At 34.0% G+C, this 23063-nt stretch overlaps 6 protein-coding genes across 7 annotated transcripts; 3 read left to right on the top strand and 3 right to left on the bottom strand.

The window, feature by feature from the left end:
* The first annotated feature begins 668 nt into the window (after positions 1 to 668).
* On the top strand, positions 669 to 5337 carry LOC123715097. Its single transcript, XM_045669924.1, has 4 exons — positions 669 to 752; positions 1035 to 1379; positions 4411 to 4506; positions 4773 to 5337. Exons 1-4 carry the CDS (start codon positions 702 to 704, stop codon positions 5286 to 5288), a joined length of 1008 nt encoding a protein of 335 aa, XP_045525880.1. The 5' UTR covers positions 669 to 701; the 3' UTR covers positions 5289 to 5337.
* LOC123715739 (chorion class B protein PC10-like) lies at positions 3073 to 3784 on the bottom strand. Its single transcript, XM_045670991.1, has 2 exons — positions 3699 to 3784; positions 3073 to 3570 (listed from the first exon to the last, which is right to left on the bottom strand). Exons 1-2 carry the CDS (start codon positions 3747 to 3749, stop codon positions 3154 to 3156), a joined length of 468 nt encoding a protein of 155 aa, XP_045526947.1. The 5' UTR covers positions 3750 to 3784; the 3' UTR covers positions 3073 to 3153.
* Positions 5338 to 5347: 10 nt separating the features above from the next.
* On the bottom strand, positions 5348 to 11069 carry LOC123715733 (barH-like 2 homeobox protein). 2 transcript variants are annotated; one of them, XM_045670985.1, is made up of 3 exons: positions 10254 to 11069; positions 6105 to 6253; positions 5348 to 5894 (listed from the first exon to the last, which is right to left on the bottom strand). In XM_045670985.1, exons 1-3 carry the CDS (start codon positions 10468 to 10470, stop codon positions 5433 to 5435), a joined length of 828 nt encoding a protein of 275 aa, XP_045526941.1. In that variant the 5' UTR covers positions 10471 to 11069; the 3' UTR covers positions 5348 to 5432. The 2 variants fall into 2 exon arrangements, with proteins under 2 accessions (XP_045526941.1, XP_045526942.1); XM_045670986.1 differs by lacking the exon at positions 10254 to 11069 and adding an exon at positions 6424 to 6620.
* A 4390-nt stretch (positions 11070 to 15459) lies between these two features.
* On the top strand, positions 15460 to 16786 carry LOC123715734 (chorion class CB protein PC404-like). The gene is made up of 2 exons (XM_045670987.1): positions 15460 to 15544; positions 16011 to 16786. Exons 1-2 carry the CDS (start codon positions 15494 to 15496, stop codon positions 16731 to 16733), a joined length of 774 nt encoding a protein of 257 aa, XP_045526943.1. The 5' UTR covers positions 15460 to 15493; the 3' UTR covers positions 16734 to 16786.
* A 760-nt stretch (positions 16787 to 17546) lies between these two features.
* LOC123715744 (chorion class A protein PC292-like) lies at positions 17547 to 18461 on the bottom strand. The gene is made up of 2 exons (XM_045670997.1): positions 18407 to 18461; positions 17547 to 18208 (listed from the first exon to the last, which is right to left on the bottom strand). Exons 1-2 carry the CDS (start codon positions 18452 to 18454, stop codon positions 17936 to 17938), a joined length of 321 nt encoding a protein of 106 aa, XP_045526953.1. The 5' UTR covers positions 18455 to 18461; the 3' UTR covers positions 17547 to 17935.
* Positions 18462 to 19898: 1437 nt separating this feature from the next.
* LOC123715738 (chorion class B protein M2807-like) lies at positions 19899 to 21058 on the top strand. The gene is made up of 2 exons (XM_045670990.1): positions 19899 to 19978; positions 20450 to 21058. Exons 1-2 carry the CDS (start codon positions 19940 to 19942, stop codon positions 20990 to 20992), a joined length of 582 nt encoding a protein of 193 aa, XP_045526946.1. The 5' UTR covers positions 19899 to 19939; the 3' UTR covers positions 20993 to 21058.
* The last annotated feature ends 2005 nt before the right edge of the window (positions 21059 to 23063 follow it).

Here is a 23063-nt window from a genome sequence, read left to right as displayed (position 1 = left end):
TATATAATTGATTTAGTTTAGATCGTTAACTTCATGGAACTCGGAATCTAGTTAAGACTAACAAAACATTACGCACAATAACAATGACGACGAATTTGTATGATTAAATTTTAAGTGTTTAGTAATAATAAAGTTATTTCGAAAAACTCACGTTCTACTGATTAATTTCTGGGAAGGTACCTAAAAATAATAATTTTGATTTATTTTTATCTTATTTATTTTTATCATATTTATTTATATTTAGTTATGGCGCTACAACCTTTTAGGTCTGCCACTGATTTTTGTATCTATTCCGTGATCATTTCTATTAGCCAAGTAGGTGATTAACCTTTTGTGACTGACACATGCCGTCGACTTTTTGGGTCCAAGGCATGGCCGGTTTCTCACGATGTTTTCCTTCTTCATATATCATATTAACCGTGGGAAAATTAGCTCTCCTACTGCCCGATCTTCACCCAAACGTGCAGATCTTAGAAATGAATGTCATTAATAATAATGATGTTATTAATCCATTAATAAAGTACTAATTTCAAGTTTTCCGAAATGTTTATCGTTTTTCTCAGAGTTCCACTGTAACCCATTGATTTACACATGTGCTATCAACGAATTACAAATTTGATTTCGAAATACCAGAAGTCAGGCTCAGTATATAAGTTAGGATTTGAAGAATTTGACATTATTTATTTTGAAAATAAATAAACATGTCAAACTTCGCTCTTCTCCTGGTCTGCGTCCAAGCTTGCTTGGTTCAGGTAAGAAATCTTAAATAATATATTTATTGTATAAAGTATACTTTGTGAAAATAATGTCAGATACAGGATACACACATATTTATTGGAGAATTGGAAACATCTTCTAAAATAAACCTTGAATTCAGCCGTCAGTCAGTCAGTTGTTATAGTAAAACAGTCTGTGTAGTTTCTACTGTAACTTTCTTTAAAAGCTAAGTTTAATTGCAAAACGATGTCGAAAAACATTTCTTTTTTTAATTAAATTAATTTTTATTTAAAAATGCTATAAATTTTCTATTCTAGAATGTGTTCTGCTGGATCGCTGAACCGGCTTTCTCTGCTGGTCCTCTTGGCTATATCCCCGGCTTAGCAAGAATCGAAGCACCATTCGGCCGTGCACCTTTCGCTCCCGCTTTTACGCCTGCTGCTTATGCCCCTGCTCAATTTGCGCCAGCTGCGTATGAAGCTGGTATCGGCGCGTACGGTGGCGAAGGCATTGGTGACATCGCCGTAGCCGGAGAAATGCCAGTTGCTGGTACCACAATGGTATCTGGACAGGTTCCCATACTTGGTGCTGTGCGTTTCGCGGGTGACCTTCCAGCTGGTGGTATTGTCACCATTGCTGGAAATTCAGGTGCTGGAAGATACGCCTACTAAATACCTATGTTTTCTAAAGCAAGATTGAGGAGAGGATAATCACAGAATAAAATTATTTTGGCATTATTAATATCCTTTATTTGCAAATATACCTCTAAAGTTTCATCATTTCTAAAATAGCTTGATTTGTTATTCATTATAAAGGTCGGCCTTCAAATTGAAAACTTATATTGTGAAATAACTTAATTTGATTCTAGTTTTCAGAACTGAACTAAAATAGATATACTAAACTACGCTATTTATTTACTAAAACTTCATTACATTACAAATAAAAACAACTAACATAAATTATTAGCGTTGCAATTGGCGGCTTTATAAGAAATACGAAGGTAAAAGTTCAAGAAGTGCGTAACTAAACTAAATAGTATCTTTTTTACATGTTGACTTGTACAATTGCAAATAATAGAACGCCATTAATTAAAAATAAAAATCTTGGACTATAACATTGTTTGGTTGGTACGATGATAGTATTAGAAATTAAGATCGCTGTAAAAAAATCGCTGTATAGCAACATATCATACATACCTATAAAATATCCGACATGAAACTTAAAAATAAATAGAGTGGCGATGACAGGTTAACTGTCCACCAAGAGCCTTGTAAATAAGAATTCGAGATCACAATCTGTACTTAATATTATATAGTACAGAGATCCAATTATTTTTTATCCTCCAATCCTTGGATTATGAGATAGTCAAACTATAAATATATAAGCATTAAAAAGCCCGAAAATTATGATAACCGGATTTGAGTTCGATTCTGCACAGACTACATATATATGACTGAGGTCCTAAAACAGACGCAGCGACCACTTGTAAGCTCAGCCACACTCTCAAATACAGAGTATTAAACGCACAGACACCTATGCACATACTCATACATTTACACTGATTACTGTTTTTTTTACCACAGATTTCTTGTAATCTAGTTACCCACAACACTCTAGCGTTAGACCAATGTTGTCTCAACCATTTTTCTGTCATATAAAGGCTGTAATAAAGTTTTCCTACTAATAAATATATTTTGCATCCTGCATGGAATTTCAAGCGATTAGGATATTAAACAAAGTACCCACTGCAGTGCCATCTGCCGGGCTGATTTGTGAATCTAAACCCTGGATGGTTTGGTATGGTGCTACCCAAACGCATACAAAAAAATTCAATCAAACCGATCCAGCCGTTTAAGAGGAGTTCAGTGACATACACGCGAACTATATATATATATAAAGATATTACAAATTTTAACTTAAGATATAAACAAGGGAAAAGCGATAAGAAAAGGATACAAGATTGTAATCTTCTATACAACTACGAGAAATATTTTTGAGTCCGTCTTATCAAAATATTCCAATTTATATAATTGTTCGAATTAGATAATATTGTCGCCTCTACTATTCATTAACATTCAGCAACGCTTTTTATCAAGCTTATTATTACAAATATTCCTATTTTTTACTTCTATTCGAATGGCATTCTTTATCTTTCTCTAGTATAAATCATGTCATTCAAATTACGGGGCATTACAACGAAGTGCTTATGCAACAAAACTGTATAGATGTTATTATTAAATTGCAAATTTCTCACGTACGAGTGCACAGTTAATTCTAAATTATTTCTTCAGTTGTATGACTCATATTTTTAAACGTATTTCCTACTTAAATGTAGGTCAAAATTAAAACAGAGAGCACTTGCGCAAATAATTTAATTTAGTTCATGTGATGGTTAGCATTTTTTGGTTTTCCAAATTCGAAATTTGATAATTACATTTAGCATGCGTAACGTCCGTAACCACCTGCGGAATCCTCTCTGGTAATAGCTACGTTTCCATTTCCGGCCCCAAAGTTGACGGCTCCAGATCCCACAGTGGGCAGGGGTCCTTGTAGGGCTACGGTTCCCAAGAATGGTAGCTCACCAGAGACTGCCAATGGGCCTTCAATTCTGTTTTCGGACAGCACTGAGACACCGTTTGGTGGAAGAGGAGATGAACTTGCTACCGGTAAAGGTCCACCGTGGGAAGCTGAAGTGGATGCTACGGCGTTAAATGGGGCGTATGGAGAGTTTAGCATGCCTGGTCCGTAGGCGGAATTTAGGAGCCCGGACGGTGATGCAAATCCAGCAATCGGACCGCTATTTGCAGCAAGACAGTTTGCCTGTCCGAATGGAGCATATAAGCATGATATGCTCTAAAAAAACATAACTCTTTATTAGAACTATTACGACCATAAATCAAGTAATAACATATTGAATTGTCAAGCAAATATTGAAAATCCACAGATTACATTGATAATTATTCAATTATTGTTCTTCTTACCTGGACCAAGAGAACTTGAGCGCAGATGACCAAAACTGCTTTACCGGCCATTTTGGATTATAGAGATGTCCAAATGTATAAAAGAAATTTTGATTGGTCCATTTTTATAATAGATTTTATCACTGTTGACCAACATAAATTCCAAATAATTTTGATTATATTGTTGTGTAATAATTTAAAACGTTTTATTGTTTTACTTATAAGAATTATTATTATTATCCTCTCATGTCGAAATTAACAGCGGCCTATATTGTTGTTCATTTGTCATGGTTCTGTAGGGATTTTTAATAATTTTCAATCTAAAGAATTAGTGTAAGATGAATCTGACAGCCAAAGTAGCGTCTAAATCTGTTACGAATTCGTTTTGCTATTAATAATTTGAACTTAACGATAGATAAAAAATATTAAATATTTTGAATGCTTGACAACAGTAATATAACATAGGGTTTTGTAATCTATATAAATAAAAGGGTTTTCTGAAGAAAACGTTGGAAAATAAAAATAAAACAGCTTTATAAACCTAAGTAAGGTTTTTATAGCGAAAAAGCGAATAGTTGCAATGCAAATAAAAATGTTCCATATATAGTAAAAAAAACAAGCAAAACGAAGTCCAAGGGGCAGCTAATTATTTGTATTTTAATAAGTCATAAATCTGACAAGCAAGTGTGACAAAGGATCCCTAAAACAAGTGAGTATTAAAATTGTATAAAAGGGTTGTAACAGAATTAACACATCATTACACACACAACTTACAAACATGTCTTCCTTCACATTCTTATTCCTCTGTATTCAAGCTTGCTTAATTCAGGTAAGGTGTAACATAAAACAATACGATCAAACTAATATCGAAAGAGAACATTTTGGCTAGTAAAATATGAGTTTTGCAAATGTAACATATATATGTCGTTTATATAATAAACAAGAATATAAAAATAATGTATAAAATATCGTACGTCTGAAAAAGTTTCATTTCATATTCTCTCAATGAAGATAGTAATTCTACAACGACCAAAACTATCTCCTCCTATCTCTATAAAGATTTAGTATATCACTTTATAATGTGCTTTATTTCAGAATGGTCTAACAACACTCATTGGACCGGCGGTATATGGAAATGGCTTTGGGCTCGGGAACTCCGTAGGAGCCGGTTTGACAGCAGCATCCGCTGAATTGGCTGGATGGTATGGTTGCGATTCACCTGCATCATACAACAATGTCCCAAGAGCTTTAGAAAGAGAGTTGGCTGCTGAATACGCATATGGAGCCAGAGCGATGGAAAGAGACATGGCTGCAGCGTACGGAGTAAGAGCAGTTGAAAGAGAAATGGCTGCTGAATATGGCATGGCTCGTAATGCGTGGAATGCCCCAGCTTTAGTCCCAGCTCCAATGGCGTATGAATCGGGTATCGGCGCATACGGCGGCGAAGGCATTGGTGACGTAGCTGTAGCTGGAGAGTTGCCAGTGGCTGGTACCACTATGGTAGCGGGACAAGTGCCCATACTCGGTGCTGTACGCTTCGCCGGTGACCTACCAGCGGGTGGCGTCGTCACCATTGCTGGAAGTTGCGGATGTGGAAACCGATACTTTTAAAAGATTTGATGACTGACTTGTATACAATAAATAGATGACTGATTTATAACTTTTGTTTAAATGAAACAATTTTATTATTATTACTCTATTTTATTTTTTGGCATATAAAACTCTATGGTACATATTATTTCCTATCACTACACCTTAAATACTAAAGTTTTCTTCCAGTCTTCTTAAGTGATCAATGTTTGAATCTTGGTTACTATGATTTAGAATTCCATTTTTATAGATATCCATACTCCTCTGTGCTAAGTTTGAGAAGACACTAGGTACTGGGTATAGGCGATTTTGCGCGGGCGCTTTGACAGCTGACAGTCGTTCCAAATTTGAAAACCTTTCATTTGGACCGAGGAATTCTGGTTTAGGAGCATTCCGATAGAGGTTTCTATCAATCACGTGTCCATGTGCATTTATATTAGCAATATTTAATGATTTCCATTGTGGAAGTCTGTTAGGATAATTAAAGATCCATAATCTGTCTCCCACAAACATTGGCCTCGGGGTTACAATACCTAAGCTACTGTAATATTGCTGTGCAAATATTTCTACTTCGTTTGTGTATTTTCTTTTCCATTTAGTTCGACGATTTTGAAACCAAATTTTTATCTGAAATTTAAGAAATATCGTTTGATTCTTACATATCTTCCAAAACCTTTTTCTGGAGCAGCGTTATGCGTTGGGTTAATTTCTTATGACTCGCATTTTCATGCCTATACTAATTTATAATATACAATTTACTGTTTCTACTAAAATAAATTGCTAAAATCAGTATACAAGTGTATAAGACAATAGCCTATTATGTGAATCAAAAGTTACCTGTGTCTCTGTAAGTCTTAGCTGCCTAGCCAAACGACCCCTAGCGGCGACAGATAGGTATCGGTTCTTTTCAAATTCGGCCTCTAAACTTTTGATCTGTTGAGCGCTGAAAGCTGTCCTAGCACGTTTTCCTCTGGTACTGCATGAACCTTAATCAAAGAAACGATTGAATTGTGAATAACAACATCTGTACAACACTTTTTAAAGCGATAAAAATAAATTTGCATAAAGCTTTAGAAATAATTACAACTTAAATGAAAAAAAAGTGTATAAAAATTGTTTATGTAATTAAGTCATTAACTCGTATGGAAACTCTTACAATTGTAACCTAAGCGGACGCCAAACATCGTCACCTGACAGCCATCCTCAATAAACACTCTCATCTCAAAATAATTAGTGGCAATTTATCAACATGTCACTCGACGCCATCTTGAATCGTTTCCCGCGCTAATGAGCGCGCCAAAATAAACGTCAAATTGTTCTAGGTTATCCGTGGTTAGCTGTTATGATTTGTATTTTGTAAAATTAATATAACGATAAAAATAGTGTCTATATTCATATTTAGTTAAGATAAATATGTTAATCAGAATATTTTTTAAAATAGTGCCTAAAATATAAACATGATTAAAAATTTACTCAAAACATCTCGTTAGAAAATAAATAGTTAGAAAGGATACTATTTTTATATATTGTACGTTTAACGGAAAATTAATTACGGCTTACTACATTAAGAATTTGTAGTATAAACTTCGAATTAAAATATGAAATACATTCCTCTGACATTCATGGACATACACAAGCCACAATACATCACATCTGTTCTAATATTGTAGAACGTAAATTAATTAGCGGGATAAAATTAACTTGCCATCCGTTTGAGAAAGATAAACATGGCTGATACATGTTTTGTAAACGCTGCGACATTGGTAGAACAATTAATGTCGATACATCGTCACCTATCATCGAGAAAATATTATTTCGCGCTAAAATAGTAATTCTAAATAGATCCCACAGATACAAACATATCTTCACTTTATATTAATGGAGTTATGGTCTAGTATCGTTTGTAGAATTTTTGTTTAAAAATAAAAATGAAAGTTGTCACCGATATTATGACAGACGAGATGGCGTTCAGAAACCCCTCATCCGCTTTTTAAATATATTTACAGCTTTTTAATGAGCTCCGACTACTTACTAAATTTTAAATCTGAGGCAGTGTCGTTTCATCTTTATTTTTTAACAGTGAGTAATTACAAGGGAGAGAGATTTAGCTAACAAGAGTCGGGAGGCGAAGAGATTTATCTTTTCGTAATAAATTTAGAAAATGAGACATCAGTGCTACATTTGTGTGCGTGTGATGTTGTTTCGTATTTATTGGAACCAATTGAATCAGCTAATTTGAGACGCGCGCGCAGTTAAATTGCTGGTAATTTATCGTAATAGACCATAAATAAATTAGCGCGTTATTTTTTGTAGACGTCAATTTGCAGGCAATTTAAAAAAATACTGAGGTCTTTATTCGTCTCTATAATGGTGGGTGAGAAGAATTTATAGACTGTAAATATTTAAAATGTCTGCGGTCGCTTACAAAGTGTCATGAAAACACACTATATATATATTCCAATATAGATTATATTTTAATGCTTTGTGATTCTTACTTTAAACAAAAATTACTTTCACACTTTCATATAGTCTGTGGAGGCGTGGAACGTTATATAGCCTGCCTCTAAAGGCATTATAGATTTATACATTTTGGGTCAGAAAATTTAAAAAAAAACTGTCGCTTCGTGAAAATTTCACAGCGTAAAAATCAATGAGCCTAAAAGGTGCAAAGGTGTCACATTTTTCTGGTTTTTAACGTCGCACTTCACATAAATTAGGACGTTTCGGATTTCAACATTTGGTTGCAGAGTAGTGTTACTTACTCCAATTGTTTTTTAGTAAAAACCATTTCAAATTGTAATTTGACGATGATATCATATAATAATTCTCATGTCTAGACTACCACCTTTAAATAATCGTTTCTAGCTCTATAAGATAGAAACGTATAATGTTAGTCTCTGCATGCAATATTTTTCTATATATGCAATATGCAATAGTTGGCCACAATACATTTAAGTATAAACTCCTTCAAATCTTTCTCTCTTCATCTCCTTAAGTCAAGTAAATTAGATTTTCTAACTTCTTAACTGTGTTTGTAATAAAAATTTAATAATGTATATAAATCAATCATAAACGTCAATAACTTCAGGAAGTCATGGAAGAAATAATTGACTCCATTGGAAAAATGACCTGGAGTCATTTCGATTTAAATTTGTATTTGTACAAAACACTTAGTAAATCGATACGGAATGCGAGAGACGATTATTTAGGCCTGACTTGTGTCAGTTGATTGAAAATAGCAAAAAAACACAAGTATTTGAAGTGAATTTGAAAACTAAGATTGTAAAAAATAACAATGCACGTACTAAGTTTAAAAATTAAAATAAATCAGTGGCGCTACAACTATTTCAGGTCTGGGCCTTGGATCAATGTCAATCTAAAAGGCAACTAGCTGATCAGCCTCCTGTGCCGACACGCCGTCGACCTTATGGGTCTAAAGCAGGATTCCTTATGTTTTCCTTCACCGTTTGGGCCAATGTTAAATGAGCACATAGGAAGAAAGTCCATTGGTGCACAGTCGAGGATCGATCCTACCACCTCAAGGATGAAAGTCATGCTGAAGCCACTAGGCCAACACTGATCTTACTAGTTGGTATGGTACCAACTTTACTACTGAAAAAATAACACTGTACTGGGATACTTATTTTTGATGGTAATTAATTTCTGTATACTCCAATGATTTTCTATCAAAACATTAATTTTTATTAGTGAACACGACAATCACTATAGTTTATGTTGATAAGTTCAAGTAGGCTTAACATGACAAATCTATAGTTTTTGTAAAACAAATGAAGTTTGTAAACAAATAATGTTTTCTTATAATAATAAAATATAAGATATCCTTGTCATTCGTTATATAATAGTAATATATAAAAATATTACATATTTAAAGAATCACTCGTAACTCGTAACGTACTATAAGTGCAACTCATTGCATATAAAATATCCACAATTTCCTATAAGACAATAGTTATTTCGGGTCACAGAAGCCAAGCCAGAACATTATAACAGAATGCAAAGTTACGGGTCAATAGACAATAAAATACATATTTAACCGATGAAACCTCTTTGACAAAATAATCGAGGTATTTTTTGCGATATGACATAAAGAACATTTTTGAATGGTGGAGCGAGCTTAAAATGAATTTACTAGATAATTACCGGATAAAACCCGTTCGGGTAACCTGTATATATATTTACATGAGATTGCATGGAATATTGTACAATAACAAGTTGGAGTTAAGGAGTTTTACGGTTCTTAGAGGTAGGACATATAATGCGAAAACCAATTGTGTTGGTTATTTTTGTTGAAACTTTGTTAATTTTAAATAACTCTCTTCATAGTAGCTTATCATTATAAAAAATCCAACACGCAACACTCGCCGAGCGAGTTTGCTTATCTTGCCGAAGCCATGCACAAATTATTTGAAGAGGTCAATGAGGGAGTTCGACTATTTAATCACCATCTAAAATTCGCAACATGAGCGCGTTTAACAAATTCAAAAAGGCATGAAAAATACTTGTCACAATTAATCTACAAGACTGAAATTTGGACGTGTGTCTCGCTCGTATATACATAATATTTCTCATGTAAATAAAAATATAATTTTGTAATGAGAAATAAAGTTCTGTAAACATTAATTTAAAGGTTTTTTTTTTAATCTTGTAAATGTTGGACGAAGGGATAGGTATTTTATATTTTTTTGCACACTGGCTGAATTCACAAGAATTCAATTCATCATTTATAATTTGTCATAAAAATGGTTTACGTTTTACGTTTTTTTTGTTTTTTTTTATAATTTAATATATTGATCTTAGTTTAAATTTTGAATTTAATTAGTTTTTAGTTTTAAGAAAATAAATAAATCAACTATAAAAAAATAACAGGAAATCTTAAGCTATAAGGGGTTGTATACGCACTGGTACTATTCTAAAACAATATATTTTCAATATTATACAAATATACTTATAGGTTGATATTCATACCTGATTGTTGAGATTCTGCCGTCTCTGCAAACTCCTGCGCATCACCGACGGACGTTTCTACATCCAACTGTTCCGAATCACTGCTCTCATCACCAGAATCTTTAAAATACGATTGAGATTCAAATTTATCAGCCAACAAATTATCTATGGAAAACGGCAGTTTCGTTTCAGTTCTGTCCTTTTCACATTTATCCATAGACTCATCTTTAACACTCATTTTTACACTTCACACGTCTCTAGTACACTTAACAAACACAACTGGCCCTCAAAGTGTAAAATCTACAGCAAATTTGGGAGAAGCAATAACTCTAACTAATTGGAAAGCTAACGACTCGTTTTTGTCACTTCGAAATACTAAGACTGAAATGTTAAGAAGATACTTTTAAAATATGTTTCAAATTATTTTGTGCTTTATTGACTCAAAGATACAGTACATAATTGAGGGAATTCGTTGCATCTGGCAGCGATTCCATGTGAAATTAAGATGAAAAGCTTGAACTAATGGGTGTATATCTGGATGACATTTTTGTATGCTACATTTAACAAATGGCTAAGGGAGTTTGATCTCAATTGCGTTCGGCAAAAGTTCATATTTAATTGGAAGTTTTTAAAAGATGCAAATAGTCTTGGCTCCGAAGAACCAAAGATATAATTAGCTATAAGCCAATGGGCTGAGGGGGCGTGGCATGCGCAAGAGTTGAATTTATTTAAGGATTGAGTTATGAGGTACCTCATTAATTGCGATAATTATTTAGTTAGTTTGTTTAATTGGACGCGTCGGCTTGAAAGTTTCAAGTGGATTGAACGATAATTAAAATGAACTAGCTCTTCCTTTGGGTATGTTTGATAATTTTCTTGAATATATATATATATATATATATATATATATATATTTATTTATCATCACATGTCAAGGCAGAATAAAAAAGTCTCGTTGTATCATCAGTGTCCCATTTTGAAACCCTCAAGAGAAAAGCCACAAAAGTATATATAAGTATTATCACTTATTTAATATTATAATTTCTTTTAGTCTACATTTTGGTCTTTGGTCCAGATTAAAGACCTGTATAAAAGCCAAAGGTGGCCATTAGAATATTTTATTAATTTTTAATAATAAATATAATATATTTCTCAAACAAAAAATAGTTATAAATAGTAATAATATTACATTACTTCATTAAAAAAAAACATTTTCATTTGTAACAGAACTAGGTACAACTCGAACAGGCTGGACTATGTACAATATATTGGTTGATAGAAGAGGCTGCGCGTTGGCCTTATTCTTATTGTAGTATGCGACAAAGTATTAAATTAAATAGTGAACCACTGAGGCAGTTAATATTCTGATTAATTTTAGTATTGATTCTGAATTTTAGTCAAAGACTCGTAAACCGACTTAACGTATGTTTAAGTCTGTAACCATCAGATTTTCCACGGCAATCAGACAAATGGAACAATAATAGTTGCATTGGTTATCAATACTGTGATACTGTGTAATATACGTTGTACTGCTATAGCTATTTTTAGTACAACGTATATGAAATTTGGATAGAGTTCTCAATATCCATAGCGCATAATAGTGACATAGAAATCTTAGGATCGCCTGGTACAAAAATTCAACATAGAAGGACTTTGGAAGTCTGAGTAGGAGTAGGACCACAAATGATGATGAGAAATAGATATTTCGTATTGAAAATGTTTCGTATATCAAAGCTCATTTAGCTTTTATTAAATATAATAAGGAAACTTCAAGACAAATTTATTATGCAATAATATATTGCAAGAAGTCATTTCATATGACTTAATTAAAATACGTTTAAATCAAGTTACATAAACTATTATAAATCACGGGTTGAAAAAATGGGGTTGCCCTTTCAAATTACCGACATATTTTGTCATAATTAGAACGCTCTGGCGCTAAGCTTTTTTCTCGATTTTTTGTTTCTCTAGAAATGGTTAAGCGTGACTCGTGGCTTGAATTTCTTACGGCAAATATTTATAGTTGACATATATTTTTAATAACACTCCAAATCTTTATGCATTGTTAAATCAAAATGTAGTTTATTTACTAATTGCGTATTTATAATTATTAAAAAATAACACAATTTGTCAACCCAAGTCTATTGCAATAATCACACTATTACAGGAGTTTATATTTACAGTGACTTTTAGGCAGGTAACACCTGCAGGTTCACACTTTAAGTTATTTTTATCTACTTATTGACAACTTAAACGAAAATCCTACTTTAATATTATATTTTATTATAATTTCACTAATACTTTGAAGAGAACTCTAGAATATCAATAAATTTTTAAAAGGTATCAATAATTGCAAGTTGTCGCTGCCGCGTTTCCGCATATTTAACTAAAGTATGTTGATGAATAAGGGTTTTTATACACATATTTTTGTCCACATATTTTTGTCAACAAATCATATATAATACAATATTTCAATAAAATATTTGCTACTCCCAAAAACTGTAATGAGGGTTCAATGTTAGTGTATATAGAAATACATTACTCGTGATAAGTGAAAGATTCAAAGATTACTTTAAAAAAACAAAATCATCAGGAAAATTAAATACTAAAGCGACCGAGATTCAGGCAAAGTTTCCAACACAAAAACACAATTGAAAAACTTTCAAATTAGCATGTATCAAAATAGACAAATTAAGTAAACATTACATTATTATTGATAACTATATAATCTTTGGTAGCAATCACACATTTTATAACTTAGAGGCATATAAGGAAGTAGTGGTGATAGAAACCCCTCATCTCAGTGTGTTAGATCAAAAATTTAGGATATCTGAAGAAATAAATATGAAGCCGGAATCTTTGTTTTGATTTCCAGCAAACAATTTTATATCCAGTAATAATCAGTGAAGAACTGGAGTTTATCAAGCAGACAGCGTTTACAACGATCTTGCACATAAATCCTAAGCGATATTGTTTCGGTATGCGGCGCCCTGCAATAATTAACACATGTAGGGGCCGAACTATTTAGTTTTTCCATACTTTTTCAGTTAATTAGGGCTCCACTGAATTGTATTGACACATTCTGTTTCGCATAACTTCCTATACTGACATGTCTCTAACATTTCATCCGTGAATTGTTGATATTCAGGGAGGACGGAAATTATTTATTTTATTGACGATCCATTACTTGGAGTAGTGATATTTAAAGAATTTATTAAAATTAGGTTATTTTACATAATGTATTTTTATTTATAATTATAATGTCTTCTACTTCAGGAGCCACAATTGCTGGCCACAATCGTGTGCTTGTTAATACTTCTTGCCCCACTCTTACCTTGAATTTTGCTTAATTTAACTTAATTTAACAGTCTGCATAAACTTTCGTATTGTCCCGATTCGTTGAACTACTCTTCCATACATCACTCTTTGGATCCAGCTGTATCATGCTATGGTAGCTCAACATCTCAAAAGCTTTGAGGCGCCTTCTTGTGTCTTCTTTAATAGTCTTGCCAACCGTATCGTGCTACTGGATGTAAAAGGGTAAAGACAAATCCTGAATTCTATCCTGAATCCTAAATAACAACTGTACAATATATATTGTACAGTTGTTATTTATTTAGTTGTTGTTATTATATTTATTTATTTAGATTTATTTTCATAAAACAAAAACCGAAATTCAACCCTTATTCCCAAGCCCCTAAGTAGGTACTTGTAACGCAATCGCAAACACACGCAATCAAGAGCTCAATCTGTCATGTCTGTATCTATGGAATTATAGATTAATACCTGCTGCTGAGTTTTATCATCGGACGTCGAGGCAGAATACGAGATTCCAGCTGTATCACCTCGACGTTCGTCGTTCCACAATTGAGCGTTTTTCCCGCGCACAACCACTATGTGGAACCAGCTGCCCTCTGAAGTATTTTCGAACCAATTCGATTTAGGGTCCTAAAAAAATAGAGCGACCAATTCTTAAAAGGCCGGTAACGTACTCTCGAATACTCTGGCATTGAGAGTGTCCATGGGTGGCGGTATCACTTAACTTCAGGTGAGCCTCCTGTCAGTTTGCCCCCTGTAAAAAAAATATATTTTATGTAAAACTCGCATATAGAAAGTAAATGCTACGATCGTTTAAAATAAAAAGGTACCCATTACACCTTAAAAACAAGCATCTACAAAGGGATAAAGAGGAGGAAGTATTTAATAAAGTAACTGACATATTTATACAGACAGAGGAAAAAACAAAGCAGTTTTTGTAAGCAGATTTACTTAACTTAACTATGTCTAATGTTCTCTAACCGCTCAATAATTTTAGGGCGATTTCCAGATGGGTGTTCAGAGGCATTGTTCAGATTGACCTGCAGTTGAGTTTCATGATCGGACATCGAGGCGAATACGACATTCCACCCGTATCACCTCGGGATCCGTCGTACCGCCACTGAGAATTTTTTGGGGTAGTTTTTGCGCCCCACTACTATTTGAAGCTAGCTACCCACTGAAGTTTTTCCGAACCAATTCAACTTAGGGTCCTTTAAGAAGAGAGCGTAGCGATTCTTAAAAAGCCAACGTTTTACTCGTGAACCCTCTAGCATTGAGAGTGTCATGGCCTGTATCACTTAACATCAGATGATCCGTTTGGCCCCCGTTTCATAAAATACGGTATACGGAAGTTATAATTCGCGCTAGGTCTCGTTTCTGAATCATTCTTTGAGTTGAAGCCGATGTCCTGGTCTTCCATACGGTGCCATGATTTTGCTATCAGTGATCGAGTTTCGATTCAAATAATATCATGTTCAGGCCATATAAGTATAATATCACAATAGTAATATTTTTAATAAATTTTTAAAGAGAATTTCGATGAGCCAACAGGTAAATTTATTGTTAGATGTATACGCCAAAAAGTTAAATTTTTTAATGTTTTTACAAACTATTTATATTAACAATTTTAGGATAATTAACGACTTTTTAAAAAATGTTCCTACTCTGTTTCTTTCGCGTGAATCGTGTTTCAAAGAAAATCAAAAACAAACGCGAAATAAACTTATAACTAAAGTACGTGTTAATTCTTATCAAGTTTACATAAACAACCTACTCAGCCTATATGACACAATGAAATTACTAACCTAATATAATTTATTGGAACAATTAATTGCGAAACTTCCATATGCAATAATATGCCCAAGTGATAACTGCGTATATAAAAGTATGTACAGTTTTGGTAATATTATTCCAGTTTTATTTGTTAACTAGAATTCATTGCAATGGCAGCGAAAATCCTCCTTTGCGTTTTTGCCCAAGTTTTGCTTATCCAGGTAATTATTTAAAATAACTTAAACATCAACATTCTGACAATTCACTTTAACTTGAAATCGGGTCTGCGCCAGTTTTAAGTCGTTTAAAACCCAAAAAAGTTATGGTGCTTAAAAATTAAAACCATTAATATAATCTACCCTTGTTGGTTTTTCCATAACTTGGTAAATGTCTAAATGAAAATAGTATTGTTTTGTCTAAAGATGACTTGATTGATTTTGAACTTCTATTGAAATTTCTGCAAAAATATCAATACAGCGAACATCAAGCTAAACGAATGTTTTCCATAAGTCCACAATCATATTTATTTCTACCATTACCAAGTGATATATGCATGATACGTATAATATTGCTTACATCAAATAATATTTGGAAGAATAATGAGACGTTTTCATTTACAACATATTTTTTTGAATCACTAATACTTGAACATTATATCACTGAATAAAGTATTCTTTTAACTTTCAGAGCATCTCAGCGTACTGTGCTGGCAGCGCATACAATGCTGCGTTGAACGCACCATTCGCCGCTGATGCTTACGCAACTGAGAGATATGCAGCCAACCGCATCGCTTCCGACCGTTATGGAGCTGAACGCTTAGCCGCCGACGCTTACGCTACTGAAAGATACGCAGCTGACCGTGTTGCTGCTGACCGTTATGCCGCTGATGCCTATGCCAATGAAAGATACGCTGCTGCCGCCGGTGCACCATTCGCTGGACCCTACGCATCACCTTTCGCCGCTTCTCTTGCTTCGCCAATGGCCTCATCTTTAGCCTCTTCAGTAGGTAGTCCATTTGCATCCCCTCTTTCTGGTGCCTTTGCCGGACCCATGGCTTCATACGGAGAAATTCCTTTAAGTTACGCATCTGCCGCTGCTGCCTCCCACGGTGGTTCCCTCCCAGTTGCCAGTTCCTCCCCGATCCCCCCCAACGGTGTGTCTGTCTTCTCAGAGAACGCTATTGAAGGTGCCTTAGCTGTGACCGGTCAATTACCCTTCTTGGGAACAGTTGCTTTGGAAGGTGCTTTGCCCACGGCTGGATCTGGCGCAGTTAACTTTGGCTCTGGTAACGGCAATGTTGCTATCCTGAATGAGGATGCCTCCGGATATGGTTACGAATCAATGGCTTATGGTTACGAACCAATGGCCTATGGTTACGGACGGGGACTTGGCTGCGGTGCCCGTTACTAAGTTCTTTGATATTCTTTGAAAAAGAATGATTATAATAAATATATAATGCAAGATATTTTGTTTCAATAAAAATGCCGAAGTCTTTAACCTCGTAGAAACATCTGGTTGGCTTCCATTGTAAGTGTACTGTATGACAAAAACATACTCTAAAGATTGATTTTGGTACTTAGTATATCATAAAAGTTTGGTCAAATTAAATTTATAGATAAACTCAATAACAATTAAGCCTTTTATTATTTTATTAACTGATTGTAATTCGAGTGAGTAACTAAGTTATAAGCATTTATATATACTTAGTTAATCTATACTTATAAAGCTCATTGTTGCGCGCTTGTTTAAACGTGCTAATTTAAAAAAAAATGGTTTTACATTAAAAAATATTTTTGCGTTTTATAGTTCACTTATCTGGGTCTATAAAAAATCATTAGGAACGGGACACCAATGAGAAATCTTGCAAAAGGAGAAATCATTTCCTTCATTTTGTTTGTCGTTCGTTCTTCGTTTAGATTATGCAAAAATACTGACGAAAGTGGTTTCAACTCGAAAAAAGCCATTGACATGCGACATTATGATAATCAATCTTGTTCTAAAATGTACAAAAAAATGTATAAACGTTGTCCTTTGCGTTATTATAAATATTTATTTTTTACATAACTACTCTTGATATCATTTGATTTCATTATAATAGCTTATCATAGTTTTGAACAGGGAATTTAATTAACGCGAGTACAGTAATCATTAAACGAACTAAATGCATTATTAAATTGTTATCCTTCTAACAATTTAATATCGATAATACAAATAAAACATGGGTTTGTAATTTTTTATTTATTGTAATACTAGCTGGTGCCCGCGCCTCCTCTGCGCAGGATTAGCATTTAGAGTACCCTATACTAGCATGGCGTAGAAAAAAACTACTAAAGATATTGACTATTTAAGATATATGTATCTTGTAACTGTGTAACTCTAGCTCTAGTTTTGGCAGCGCACGTCAAAATTTTGGACAATTCACACAATATCTTTATAAATTATTGTAAAGTTTCATTACAATCCATTCAGTTTTTACGTAAAAGAGTAACAAATATCCATCAATACTTACAAATATTCACGTTAATAATATTAGTAGGATATTTTGAATTTCTTCTAAGCTCTAAAAATAATATTTGGTATTTAGAAAAGTGATTTAAATGTAAATTGAAGTGTTAAGCAGATTCAATATATTGGCTCCCACATCCACATCCTCCAGAAATGGTTACGAAACCTCTAGCTGGAACGCTCCCAGAGAATCTGGCCACGCCCAAAACAGGTACTTGTCCAACCACCTGGGTTGCCCCAGATAAGGGCAGATCACCAAATACGGAAACAGTCCCAAATCCGCTACTAGATTCATCTTCTGGAATTACAGGTTTATTTATGGCGCATTCTGGAATGTTTGCAGGTGCTGGTGGAAGTCTGGTGCAATGGGCAAGTGCATTCTGTAAAATAATATGATAAATACGTTTAAAATTTCACTGATATACAAAAATCATAAATATTTGATTCATACAATTCGATTATTCGATAAAATTTTATGAGGTTCCCAAAAAACCATATTAATTAAATAATACGTTTATAACTTTTGTACTATTTTGAAAATGGATTTCACGCCTCTTTGTATGGATAAATGAACCTACCTGTATAAAGTAAGTCTGTAGTACTAGAAATATTGTAAAGTAATTCATTCTAAAAATAATTTGCACACTGATTATAAAAAATTAAATATCGTCTATTTATTGCAATTTCTGTTGTGTTTTATCGCAAATTTTCGTAATAGCACGTTATGAAAATTGTATGTAATTTGATTTCGGTTTAATAATAATAAATAAATAAATCACTGGCGCCACAAATCTCAGGCCATGTCCTCAGATTTCTGTATCTGCTTCATGATCATTTGTCAATTAGGCAAGTAGGTGATCAGCCTCCTGTGCCTGAGACAGTGCCAATTTTTGGGAATAAGTCAAGCTGGTTTCTTCACGATGTTTTCCTTCATCGTTTGAGCGAATGTTAAATGGGCAAATAGTAATAATATATGGTCCACACAGGAGGATCGAGCCTAAAATCTCAGGAATGAGAGTCGCATACTGGAGTAAGCAACATTCTCTCTAAGATATTACATTCAATTCAAAATCATTTATTGATATAGGTGACACAATATACACTTATGTACGTAAACAGAAATGTATATAAAATTCTTCTAATTTTACATTTCCTGCCAGTTCTCAAATCAAGGTCGTAGAACGAAAGAGAAGAATTGGCAATAAACTCTCTGTCACTCTGATAAGTATTATTAGATTGACCTATAGAACTATCCTTAATTCACTATATTCGAATTTAGAGTCTCATACCGTCGTAACTCGTAATACACTGTGCGTCAAAATTCGAAGTTAGATGTCCAACGAAAAAATTTTTTTTCCGGATTGAAAGTCACAGAAGGCTGAACCCCTAATTGTAGGTATAGAATATAGGTATAGTGAAAGAGAAGTGAAGTTAATTTTACCCAACTAGCAGTCATTTCGATTCTTAACATAAAAGTGTATTAATCACTGCTGTGGGCCGGTAAAGCTCTTCCAAAGGGAATGAACCTTATCTTTTGTATTGAGGCAACAGACTGATGTTTTACAATTATTCTTAGGATAGGATTTCGCGTGTGAGTAAATCCGATTATTGACAATTTCGCTATGCAATATAGTTTGCGCTGTCTCGAATTTCCATATTAATCTAAAATTTGGGTGAATTCTCAAGCCTTTTGTCCGCTTTTTCTTGTTTGATATGGACAAATACTTAAACATACATTTTTGATTGTCTTATGTTAACCTTCATGGGTCTAGCGGAAAATTTTGTTCGACAGGTTGTGAAATTTGAATGTAATTTAAGCCGGCTATGTCTGTTGTAGTTATGTGTAGCTCGAAATTATAATAAAACACATGCTTATTTATTTATTATACGGAAAAGTTTTACTAAAAGTTTTACCCAATATTTAAAATGGTATTTGGCTAATTATTAACCAATTAGAAGCGCCACGCAAAATTGATAAAACTATTATGGTTACAATAAAAGGTTGTGTGAAATTTGCAATGTAACACGTGCCTCTATTACTAATATTTGCGAAATATTAGCTATAAATAGGAAAACTACTTTTAGAAAACTATAACTAAGGTCTAGACATCATGTTTAAAATACTTGTTTTAGTTCAAGCTCTTATCCAGGTAAATCTTAATATAAAAAGTATTTTTATGTTATCTATACACATCAGCTTACTTTGGTTTCGACAAAATTAAATTTATAGATGCGATCTTGAAAAAGGTCCTTGGTGTCTAGTTTACATTATGTTTTACTTAGAAATATATATTTCTTAGATTTTTATAGATTTATATTGTCATATGAGCATGAGCAGTGTTGGTCTAGTGGCTTCAACTTTTATTTCCTCAATACGATCGATCCCCGGCTGTGCACCAATGGACTTTCTTTCAATGTGCGCATTTCGTTCAAACGCTGAAGGAAAACTTAGAGAGGAAACCGGATTGCCTTGACGTGTGTTACGCACAGGAGGCTGATCACCTACTTGCCTATTAGATTGACAAATGGTCATGTAACAGATACATGAATCTGAGACCCAGACCTAAAAAGGTTGTAGCGCCACTTATTAAATTTTAATAGCCTATATTTTTTTGTTCTAGGTTATAACCAGCCAGTGCATATGCAGCGACAGAATCCCTAATTGGGCCGGTATAGTTAGCCCTTCATCACCTGGAGGCTGTTCTGGGTTTCCACCTGTAAACTTGCCATACGACCAATATAACGCAATAGATTTTACTTCTTTATCTGCCTCGGGTTGTGGTCTTCCTATGACCACGAGAAGTTCTTCGCCAATTGCACCTGGAGTTCTATCTATAACATCGGAGAATGTCATCGAAGGACCGGTTTCCGTGTATGGGCAGTTGCCTTTCCTAAGTGCTGTTGCGTTCGAAGGATCCATACCTACTCATGGATATGGTGGTGTTTCGTATGGCTGTGGTAATGGTAATGTTGGAATTTTAAGTGAGACTTCTGGCTTTGAATCTGCATACGAAGCATCCGTGAGACCGTATGAAGTTCCATCTGTCAGAGGTCTAGAACTTTCTGGCGGATCATGTTTGGAAATTGGATCAGGCAGGGCAGGTTTTGGACGCGGAGTTGTTCCAGCATTTCCACCTGCGAGGCCTTGCGGCTGCCAGTATTGAGACTTATAACTTCGGTTTTTATATGAACTATTTTAATTGAATAAATATATCATTTATTGGGAATAATTTATTTTTTACATCAATATTACATTCATTTTTCTGAAGTGAAATTTCTTAAGGCGAATGAGAGTAAAATATTTACGGATGAAACGTCACGAAGATGTGAAGCGTTTTTGTCGGAGACTTTTCTTGAGCGATTTAGACTGATTGAGAGAGTGAGAAAGGGAGATCGAGAAATAATAAAAGCTAAATAATTGGTTGATGTATTCGTTGAGTAGTTATATATTAGAACTTTGGATGGCAATTCTATCGCATAACGTCTTTTGCAGTAAATGCAGATTATTTATTTATTTATATTATGATAAGCACGTACACACTGGGTAAACAGTGTGAATATAGATATACAAATACATGGAGTGATCATATACTGGTACATGATCATCTATTGGGGCTTTTACCTTAGCAATAAAACATTTACAAAGAAGTTTCAATTCGTGCGCACGCACTTTTTTCATTAAGATACCAGTGCTATCTAGTGGAATTACACAAATTTAAATTATTCAAATAAATTTTAATGCATAGTAATATTAAAATGTTAATTATTTCTCCGTTGTTCAATATGTTTGCTAATCAGTTTTATTATTTACACAACTGTCACGTTTTAACACTACATTCTTGCTGACACAAAATGTATTACTTGTAAATTGGTTTGAAAGGTAGGAAATCCTACCCAATTAGTCATTATTATGGCAACATAATATAATCGTTTTTAGAAATCCATCTACTATGTCATGAAAAACTAAATGTTCAATAGTAAGGTGGTTTAATTGAGAATGTAGCGTCACCTATTATTTACTACAATCACTAACGCGCAAACGAAGTCAAACCGGTAAGGATAGTTGGTCACGGATACTTCATTTAGGATGGAGAAGCAGCATCTCCCATCCTCCAATTATTTAATGCATTTCAGTTTTAAGAAACATCTGTTTAAATAACATAGACACAAATTCATGTATGTAAACTGTAAACGCACGCAAATTAAGTACTTTGCTATAATAATAAAAATAATATATACGGCGCATTCACTAATAATATACCATCCTTGACGAAGCCAAACATCGTCCAGTTCGTAAAAGGGAACAGTCCCAAGTGGTTGAGAAATGGGTACCGAATGACAGAGCCTAATGGTCCTTATGAAACCTGGTGGAATGATGAAACCCGGTAGACCGAGGATTTTGGTGATATAGAGTTGCCAACAATCAGCAAGGTGTTAGAAATAGGACGCAAAAAGCTTGAGGTAGATTGTGATGGTAAAAGATGCTTGCGGAGGACCATTCGTGGTGTGCGTATGCATCTTTCATGATTAAATTACGTAGTTTCAAACTATTAGTAGATATAGAGACTATACGCACGTGATCTCACACGCATCATACTAAATAATGACCTAAATGAAAAAGATTAGATATTGTAGTTGCTTTTCCTCACAACCAAATGAAGTCTTACCAGCAAAAGGTTTGAGTTCTGAATCAATCGACTCAATCGACTTCTCAATTGTAATCGTTATATGATAATATATAGAATAATATCAAATTATGTAACTATTAATTTTATAACAACTGCTCAGTTCTTTCAATAGTAATCAAATTGAGAATAGTATCATTTTACAAAAAGTGTTTTGAGAAATTGTTTGAACTGACCCCTGCTGCCTCGATTCTTTACCGTACATGCCGAATTCATTCCAGGTTTCATAGTAACCATCTCGAGAGCTTGTCTAGGCATTGTCTCTTACGAACTGGCTGTAGAATAGGTTTTTCTTAGGAGTTACGACCTCCAAGCTTTAAAAAATGATATAAAATAAAATAAATTAATGGCGCTACAACCTATTTAGGTCTGGGCCTCAAATATATGCTCCTCTCTTAAAAACCGGTAACCACTAACATGTGTCGCGGCTGCTATGTCCATGGACTGAAGCAGCTGTCTTTTGTAGCCTCTCCTCCTCTCTAGGTTCGTTGCGCTCTTTACATTAAAAAGAATACTAAAAATCTAACAACAAAACAATATGCTTGTGCGT

Source organism: Pieris brassicae, chromosome 10 (genome assembly GCF_905147105.1).
Source record: "Pieris brassicae chromosome 10, ilPieBrab1.1, whole genome shotgun sequence".
Lineage (NCBI taxonomy): Eukaryota > Metazoa > Arthropoda > Insecta > Lepidoptera > Pieridae > Pieris > Pieris brassicae.
Note: the sequence above shows the minus strand (reverse complement) of the source record. Positions and strands in the feature narration are given on the sequence as shown.

Bases quoted from the DNA above. Each gene is read 5' to 3' on its own strand.
- LOC123715097 (XM_045669924.1), top strand. From the start codon at position 702: ATGTCAAACTTCGCTCTTCTCCTGGTCTGCGTCCAAGCTTGCTTGGTT. The intron at 753-1,034 runs GTAAGAAATCTT...TTTCTATTCTAG, and splicing joins TCCAAGCTTGCTTGGTTCAG to AATGTGTTCTGCTGGATCGC. The intron at 4,507-4,772 runs GTAAGGTGTAAC...GCTTTATTTCAG, and splicing joins TTCAAGCTTGCTTAATTCAG to AATGGTCTAACAACACTCAT.
- LOC123715739 (XM_045670991.1), bottom strand. From the start codon at position 3,749: ATGGCCGGTAAAGCAGTTTTGGTCATCTGCGCTCAAGTTCTCTTGGTC. The intron at 3,571-3,698 runs GTAAGAAGAACA...ATGTTTTTTTAG, and splicing joins CTCAAGTTCTCTTGGTCCAG to AGCATATCATGCTTATATGC.
- LOC123715733 (XM_045670985.1), bottom strand. From the start codon at position 10,470: ATGAGTGTTAAAGATGAGTCTATGGATAAATGTGAAAAGGACAGAACT. The intron at 6,254-10,253 runs GTATGAATATCA...TCTTTGATTAAG, and splicing joins GGCAGAATCTCAACAATCAG to GTTCATGCAGTACCAGAGGA. The intron at 5,895-6,104 runs GTAACTTTTGAT...CTTAAATTTCAG, and splicing joins TAAGACTTACAGAGACACAG to ATAAAAATTTGGTTTCAAAA.
- LOC123715734 (XM_045670987.1), top strand. From the start codon at position 15,494: ATGGCAGCGAAAATCCTCCTTTGCGTTTTTGCCCAAGTTTTGCTTATC. The intron at 15,545-16,010 runs GTAATTATTTAA...TTTAACTTTCAG, and splicing joins CCCAAGTTTTGCTTATCCAG to AGCATCTCAGCGTACTGTGC.
- LOC123715744 (XM_045670997.1), bottom strand. From the start codon at position 18,454: ATGAATTACTTTACAATATTTCTAGTACTACAGACTTACTTTATACAG. The intron at 18,209-18,406 runs GTAGGTTCATTT...ATTATTTTACAG, and splicing joins TACAGACTTACTTTATACAG to AATGCACTTGCCCATTGCAC.
- LOC123715738 (XM_045670990.1), top strand. From the start codon at position 19,940: ATGTTTAAAATACTTGTTTTAGTTCAAGCTCTTATCCAG. The intron at 19,979-20,449 runs GTAAATCTTAAT...TTTTTGTTCTAG, and splicing joins TAGTTCAAGCTCTTATCCAG to GTTATAACCAGCCAGTGCAT.